An 8,458-nucleotide genomic window follows, 5' to 3' on the forward strand; every position below is an offset into this window, starting at 1 on the left:
GTTAAAAAAAAGAAACCTGGGGCCTGTAATGTGGGCATCCTCTGTGCTGTGAACTTTCCCCTAATTCTCACAGTGGTCCGGCCTCCAGTGGCAGTAGATCATTTCTGAGGATCACCTCAGGACAAATACGTGTATTCCTCGTCTGATGTGCTCCCTGGGGTCGTTTTTGACTACGCTCATTCCTCGAGACAGCAGCTATACACGGTGCTCCATATCAGGAGACTAACACTAACTAGACTAACTAGCGGGCCGGGTTTATTTAGAAGGTTAAGATTTGAAAAACCACATTGAATGATCAGCAATGCAGAAATATCGTGAATGTAATCATTCTCACGATTCGGTCTTGATGGGAGACAACAGTGTAACATAACGTCCTTGAGAATCCAAACCTGACTCATACGGACGTACATATTACCACTTTTCTGTTGGTTTTAACTAAGTTTATTAATATGGATAATAGCAAAGACGGTATAAAGGCTCAGAAAATCTTCAGGCTTGAATGAATTTCCTTAGTGTATAACAACGAAATACATGGAGAATTTAACTTTGTAGCTGTGGGCATTCTGGGCATGAAGGAGAGGCCTGGATTCTCTTCTCAGGGTTGTGAGGCGGCTCTATACAGGTCTGGGCATCATCTTTCATCGGTGTGGTGGGTCCACTTCTGGCCTACAACTGCTCCTTACACCTTCATAATAGTATATTTGTCTGCCGGCCAGTTTTCAGTAAATGATGTTAACCGATATTTAAACATCCCCATTAAAAAGGTGTCAGGGAGTCACACTGGTTGATGTGATTGACTCACTGATTGGATGGACTGGAAGGTTTTTATAACAAAGGCTGTAATCTCTGTTTCATGGTTCTGATAACATTCTGATAACAGCACACGTCAGGATGTTCCTGTGCTGATAACGAGATTACAGGCTGATTTAATGGGATCTCCGGATTATTTTATTATTCCTTCATTCAACACTTATCACAAGGTAAAAGTTTGATTTGTGAGGCAAAGCCTCCTGAAAATAATGTCCGAGCAGAGATGAAGTGTTGTATCACGTCCCTCCTCTGCCTCTGACATGAATAGCTGAGGGAGCGAGAGAGAGAGAGAGGAGGCGGAGGAGGGAACAGAAACCTGAGAGGAACTGTACCCCTCCCTCCTCTCAGCTAGCCAATGGCAGGTAGCCTACAGCTTTGACTGGAGGGTTGTGAAACTATATAACAGCTGTGCTGTGACTGCTCAGTTAGGAGCCAGAGCTCTCAAATCAAACTCCAGGACATTTCTGAACCAGGACCACACACTGTCAAAACTCAACTGCAGCAATGAAGACGACTCTGGCGACTCTGACTCTTTGCCTGGTGGTGCTCATGGCCACAGGTTTCCCTTTGGAGAGGAAAGGAGGCTCTTCCTCCGGTGGCACTGGCAAGGAGAAGCGTGTGCAGTACGCAGCTTGGGATGACGTGAATGTCATTGCCCATGGGCTACTGCAGCTGGGCCAGGGGCTGAAGGAGCATGTGGACAAAACCAAGGTCCAGATGAGGGACATTTTCACCAAGCTGAAGGTGTTCAACCGCACTGTTACTGAGCTGGGGAAGGAAAGCCAGAGACTGCGAGTGGAGGGGGAGGCCCTGAAGGCTCGAGCCCAGGGGCTGGAGGACAGAGAGGGGCAGCTGCTCAATGTCACGGCCGAGCTTCGGGAGAAGGCGGAGGAGGTGCAGCAGGAGAGGAAGACGATGAGTGAGAGGATGAGCCGGCTGGAGGAGAGGGTGGACAGCATACTGCAGGGAGGCACAGTGCTGCCTGACATGAATGCTGCTAAGAACAACAGTGACACTCGCAACATCCAGGTAAGGATTCCACCCTTAAGCTGTCATCATTACTTTCAGAAGCACCTTAACAAAAGGGGTGTGATGCCACATGCGCTTTCTACCGTGCGCAAAAAAACATTGCAGTTCCGTTTTACATCAAAATATTTAAATCAAGCAAGAAAAAGTTCAAACTGTTGCATGCTGAAGTAAATGGCTCTTCTTAGTGAATGCACTGTTTAAATGTGCAGCTGGGGCTTTTACAGTGAGCTCAAAGGCAGAAAGCTCAAAGAGGGCAAGTGGTGGGTGGTGATGGAGTGTGTGTGTGTGTGTGTGTGTGTGTGTGTGTGTGTGTGTGTGTGTGTGTGTGTGTGTGTGTGTGTGCGGGTGGGGGTGTCAACTGCATGGAGGAAGAGCGTGTTGTACGTGCAGGGAAATGTTAGAGGCTGCCAGACAAAGGGAGCTGCATGCATTGGCTGCAGGAATGTGTGAATAATTTTTCGCAGCTGTCACACTTTACAACCTGCCGAGCTTTCACACAGTTGGGGGGGGGGGGGCTTACAAGAGTGCTGCTCTTTGATGTAACTCTCTATTTACAGTGATATGTGTGTGTGTGTGTGTGGGTGTGAGTGTGTGTGTGTGAACCTGAAAAGCTTCATAGTGGGCTGGAAAATAGTGCGCTCAGAGGGAGTTACGTAACCCTGCCAGAGCTGGTTGGGGAGGACAAATGCTGGTCAGTGAGGGGTGGAAATGTGTCAGGATTTTCAATGAAAAGCTGCAGGGGGCTCATTCGTTACGTTCACTCTGACATCTTGAAAAGTGTTCTAGCCACAGTTTGTACGCTGGCACAGTGTGTAATAAACTTAACCAAACGTTCAATCTTTATTGTCTTTGTGGGTTTTTTTTCTGTTAGCTGATGTTGGAAGCACAGAACAGACGCATCGATGATCTGATGGAGCGGATCAGACTCCAGCAGGAGAAGCTTGACAAGCAGAATGTGCGCATCAGGACCCTGCAAAGTCAGGTGAGGATGCACTGGCACAAAAATCAAAGTTCCATGACTTAGGTTCTGATTTTTTAAACAAAATCTTACGCAATCTCTTTCTTTTTTTCTTTTCTTTTTTTTTTAAAAATCCAGATCCAACAGTCAAGACACAGAACATCACCGCAGAGCACTAACACTGACGCTTTCGTGCAAGTTGATATGGCGGAGCAGCAAGATTCACCAGCCGGTAAGCAAAGCCAGAAAGCAACCAAAATCCCATTTGGCACCATCTTAAGTCGAGGGGACAAAATCTGACGCCGAATGTGTTAGGCCATCTGTTTAGCACCGCCATAAAGAAGCTTAACTCACCATCAATTAAAATCAAGGAATTTAATCAGGCTTCTCTCCTCAGCATGACTCCAGAACCATCAACTGGTGGTTTTTGGATTTTAATGACACCAAGATGTCATTGTAGCATAAACACTATGTTTTTAAATACATAAATGGGAATGCCTGATTTTTTGAACAACGAATCCACACAGAGAACCATTTTGTCACTTCTGACCCATGATGGGCCCGGCAGTCATCCAGGCTGGACTCCTGTTGACCCAGTAGAGTTGAAACACAGCAAAGCCTGTTGTATTTTCTAGGCGCTTGATGAGCAAGTTTGGATGTTGACAAAATATCCACTGGGGAGTAAACTGTAGTAAATGTGAACTCTGGTCTGGACTTCTGATGGGAAGTAGGTGAGAGGTGTACGCAGCTGAGGCAGCAGTCAGCCACTACAATCCACAATATCATCACCTCCAAGCTCTGACATCAGCAGGTTTTGAGGCACAAAGAAACTCTGGCGAGGTTTCAACTGGAGGAAAGTTCACCGGTCTCTGAGTGTTCAGTCAGGGTCACACAACTCCACAGGATTACTCACACTGATTATTTGTGTGGGTGATGGGGGGGGTCTGGAAAGGGCTTTGTACGAATCTTTCATGCAGTGTTCCTCAGATTACTTCTCTTGTGCCTGCGCCAACAAAACCTGAGGGAACCATGGAGGAGGATGGGAAAAGCTGGCCTAAATTTATTTGTGAACTCTGTACAGATTTCTGCTGCGGTTTCCAAACCCATCCCCCCTTTCCTGAAGATGTCTCACTTTCCGGGTACAACAAACATTTGTACACCCCTGAAGAAAAGGCAACCTTTCCCCTAGATCTGTCAGGGAGTCAGACATCCCTCCTCCTCAGTCTCCTTCCTCCCTCTTTCTTACACCCCCCCCCCACACACACACACACATCACACCCATCTCCCTCTCCTCCTCCTCTACCATTGTAATGACTAAGAAGTGTGTTAAAGTTCAGGAGAACCCCTGACCCCGAGGCAGACTACGGCCACAACTCCTAGAGCTCACGCTTGTAGAGGAAAGGTCATCGCAAACAAATGAGGTTTAGTGGTTGCCTGGTCAGCTGGGACGCTTCCACTCAAGCAATAAGCAGCACGACCAAAACAATAGAATGTTTAAATCTCATTAAACCTAACATGAGATTCAATCAGCGAACACACAGCTCCCAAGAACACTGCAGGCTTGTCGTCGTGATAATTAACAAGAATCTGAAGTTAAATTGATACTAATTTGTACCTCACAATGATGTCATCCACACCAAAAGGAGGGCGATACTATTCACGTGCCTCATTAGACACATGACAGCTCCAAATGGCTCCAGCTTTAAGTTGCTGTCCCTCTTACAGCCCCTACCCCCCCTTCATCACCCTTTGATCACTCCCCGTGCACGCAGCAGCCATGCACGCCTACGTCACCACCAGGCTGCTGCACATGTGAGGGAGGAATGACAAGCCTGGGTCTGAGACAAGTGGGATGGGGGGGGGGGTGAGGAATGTATAGGGTAGTGGTGAGTAATTCAATACTAGTGGTGAAGAGGGAAGTTGCCTTGGGAACTAGGAGAAAGGTCATATTTATACAGAAGAGAGAGGACTGGGTCAAAGGCCCCACCAGGTACGCGCCTCCGCCAGACTCACTGATGAGCTCATGTATTTGCAAATAGTGAGCTCTTGTAGCACAGGGAGAGGTTCCCCGACTGTGATCGACCTACTTCTGAGACGGATAAACAAGCCCCCCCCCCCCAAAAAAAACCACCACCAACAACAACAACAAATGGGATTCCTATAAACAGTCATATATAGACAACGTGTGTTAAATGTGTCTCATATAAGGGTGATGGCGCCTCGCCTTAACATCGTTCTCTCTCTTTCTTTGATTCTTCCAGAGATGGCATCAGACTGTCATGAGCTGTTCCTGAGAGGAGAGACCAGCAGCGGGGTGTACACCATCCAGCCAGTCAGCGCTGAGCCCTTCAAAGTCTTCTGTGAGATGACGGCAGGTAAGCAGAGTAACTATTTTACCAACCGCTCAAGCAATCATTCACCAACTTCAGCAAAACGAGCAGAAGAAGCTTTGACCTCTTCGCTGTCTTTCTCTCTAGATGGGGGATGGACGGTGATCCAAAGGCGCCAGGACGGCTCAGTGGATTTTGACCAGCTATGGGCAGCCTACGAGAAAGGCTTTGGCAGCCTGAATGGTAAATGACTTTTGACTTCAATCTCACTCTCGCTAAATCCAGCGTTAGACTGGGCAGGTGTGAGCTGGCAGATTAGTGATTAGTCCACACAGCACGACTGCACCAGGGAGACGGAGGTGTGACTGCTGATTAAAAAAAAAAACTTGTTGGCAAGTTTTAAAGACAGAACAAATGAACCTGATACCCAAAGGGAAGTTAAAAGTATTTCTCAACTTTTCCCTTCTTCTTGTCCTCTTAGGGGAGTTCTGGTTGGGTCTGGAAAAGATCCATTCCATCACCAAAGATGGCGGCTACATCCTCAACATCAATCTCTCCGACTGGGGGAATGACTTAGCAACTGTCCTCCTTCCTTTCCAACTGGGCGGAGAAGAAACCAAATACTCCCTCCAGATAAAGGAGACTGGCACTTTCAGCACCTTGGAGAGCTCCCTGGGAGCCGATGCCACCACCGGCCTGCCGTTCTCCACCCGCGACCAGGACAACGACCAGAAAAATGATACCAACTGTGCCAAGCACCTCTCTGGTAAGCGTCTGCATCTTAATCTGGATGGCATCTTGCTACAAATGCGCACATGCACACATCTAACCTGCTTTCCCGCTTCTCGTAGGTGGTTGGTGGTTCAGCAACTGTGGTCACTCCAACCTGAACGGTAGATACTTCCAGAGTCCTCCACCCAAGCAGCGGCACCAGAGGAAACAGGGCATCTTCTGGAAGACCTGGAGAGGCCGCTACTATCCCCTCAAGTCCAGCGTGATGATGATCGCGCCTGCTGCTACCATCAAGAACAAGTCCTAAAGCCAAGCCAGTCTGAGAAAGTCCAGACAAGGAGAGGGGGTGAAAGTTGGGGCACTTTTCTTTCTTTTAATAGCGCTTGGTTGATGAGGCAGAGGTTTCCACCGGTTTGCTCCCCACGTGGAAGACTTCACACCACAGCCAGGGCCCCGAAACCAAAGCAGACAGAGATCCATGTTTCTGCTGCTGAGTTCCCTGCACCGAGACCCACAGATGGGACAAAAACAAAACATGCAGTGGAAAAATATTTTATATGTTATTTCCTGCTGTTGGCACGGAGCCCGGGGCCCCTAGCAAGGACAGAAGCACAGAACGTGTCCTGGCCTATTCACTGTGATGTAAATCACAAAGAATTCCCAACAAGTCCAGACTGATCAGCAGACAAACGGCAGCCGCTGTGTGTGTGTGTGTGTGTGTGTGTGTGTGTGTATGTGTGTGTGTGTGCTAGTGTGTGTGTTAGTGTGTGTGTGTGGACTGCTGTTGAAAATGGTTTCGTGGCAGAGAATCAGCACTGTCAGCACAAAAAAAAAAACAGCTTATGTTGTAACATTTAAGGCATTTAGGAGTAAAATGCAGAGTCTTTATGAGCCCAATGGTGCGGACCAAAAGGTGACTTGAGTAAAACAAAGAGTCGTTTTCCACACGAAACTGACGAGATTAGCGTTGAAAGGCATTATGTAAAAGTCACAAGTAACTGTGTTGCAGGATTATGATGCAGGAACTCTCAAGACTGATGTTCTCGGTACTGAACTTCACTGGGCACTGAAAACCATTCCCGCCTTCGTATCATACTTTTCTGCCTGTACGTTTGACTTTAATCTCCCTGTGGAGATTTGGATTATTTTTAAGTCATATTGACTTCTTTTAAGATGAGAGACACCATTTTGTTCGTAGTGTATGAAGGAACGTCATCTACAGCCGTTACTCTTGTGTGTGTCATTATCTGTGTCCTTGTGATTTGAAAAGTTTTGATTGTAGATCTTTTCTTATTTCTTATTTAAATGCTGTAAGGAATCAATATATATATATATATATATATATATATATATATATATATATATATATATATATATGTATATGGTGCAGCCTGTAATTTATATTGTCTGTAATATATTGTTATGTTATTGTTCTGTAAACCTGTTTTTTAAGTGAAATAACATTTTTTTGGCAATAAGGAGCCAATAAAATTGATTTAATCTAATATTGCCTTTTGTTCTTGTTTTACATCCACCATTTTATGACAAATTCAACATACATGACACCAAAAACAGCAGCATAATAGAGGAAAGTATGGGCACATATGGGTAGACATCAGTCTGCTTAATTATAGAATATATTTTTTTTTTATTTCAATCACGAGTTCATAATATTAAGATGGAAACATAACGCATCACTTACGATATTGACAAGGATTTTTTTTAGCACTACTGGTGGAAAATTGTTCATCTTATTTAATGTCATTAATTGTTCCCACATAAACCATATTTTCTCTATGATTTTCAATTTTCATAAAGGTGTTTTTAATTTGCACCCAAAAAAAAAAAAATCCCCAGTCTTGAACTGAGCAGGTGCGATGGCTGACATTACTTCAGGCCCTGTTCTACATTATATCCTACATGCGGGTTTACTGGAAAGGCTGTGACAGCAAATAGTGACAGCCTGACTGGTTAACTTCACTTGTGTTTCTGAGCCGCGTCAACATGGCCTCATCTAGATTGAACTATTCTGTATTTCTCCTGCTACATCCTGTCGAGAGTAATCTACTGAACCCAGCTGCACGTGAAAGATCTCTCACATTTAAAGCCTTAAGAAGCTTAGTCGCATCACCTGAGACAGTAACTTCCACTTGTCACCTTCAATTCTTCAGAGCACCTCTCCCTCTCTCTGCCTCCTGGTCAGGGTTACTGTTAAGGTGCTTCATCCATGGTGATCCTCCACCTCTGTATCAGCTCATCTCTCAGGTTACTGTGGCACTGCAAGGAAACCAGAGTCCAGGCCTGGCTGTCAAGAGGTGTTGAGAATCTGCACTTTGATTGACGGATTGAAAATTAAAATAAAAGATTGCTAAAATCAGCCTGCACTGGCTCCAGGCTGGCTCCATCAGTTGTTATAAAACCTATTTAACTAGAGGGTAGGTATTTTAACTCAGCATCAAGACTGAAAATACCTAAGCGCTAATGTTAGCCTAGCTCTGCAAAGGTAGCAACCTCCTATCCTTTCTAAATTACCTCTTTAAAAAATTATTCTGGACAGAACTCTGAACTTTAAAACAGGTTTTGTTTTCACAGGGTTACT

The 8,458-nt window shown here is 45.6% G+C and overlaps 1 protein-coding gene across 1 annotated transcript; it reads left to right on the forward strand.

Moving 5' to 3' along the window:
• The first annotated feature begins 1,295 nt into the window (after positions 1-1,295).
• angptl4 (angiopoietin-like 4) lies at positions 1,296-7,310 on the forward strand. The gene is made up of 7 exons (XM_086204920.1): positions 1,296-1,839; positions 2,711-2,821; positions 2,936-3,029; positions 5,059-5,172; positions 5,275-5,370; positions 5,609-5,893; positions 5,979-7,310. The coding sequence occupies exons 1-7, from the start codon at positions 1,315-1,317 to the stop codon at positions 6,164-6,166; spliced, it is 1,413 nt and encodes a 470-aa protein (XP_086061046.1). The 5' UTR covers positions 1,296-1,314; the 3' UTR covers positions 6,167-7,310.
• The last annotated feature ends 1,148 nt before the right edge of the window (positions 7,311-8,458 follow it).

Source organism: Aulostomus chinensis, chromosome 5 (genome assembly GCF_037954235.1).
Source record: "Aulostomus chinensis isolate RoL2024-O1b breed Wild chromosome 5, RoL_Achi_v1.0, whole genome shotgun sequence".
NCBI lineage: Eukaryota > Metazoa > Chordata > Actinopteri > Syngnathiformes > Aulostomidae > Aulostomus > Aulostomus chinensis.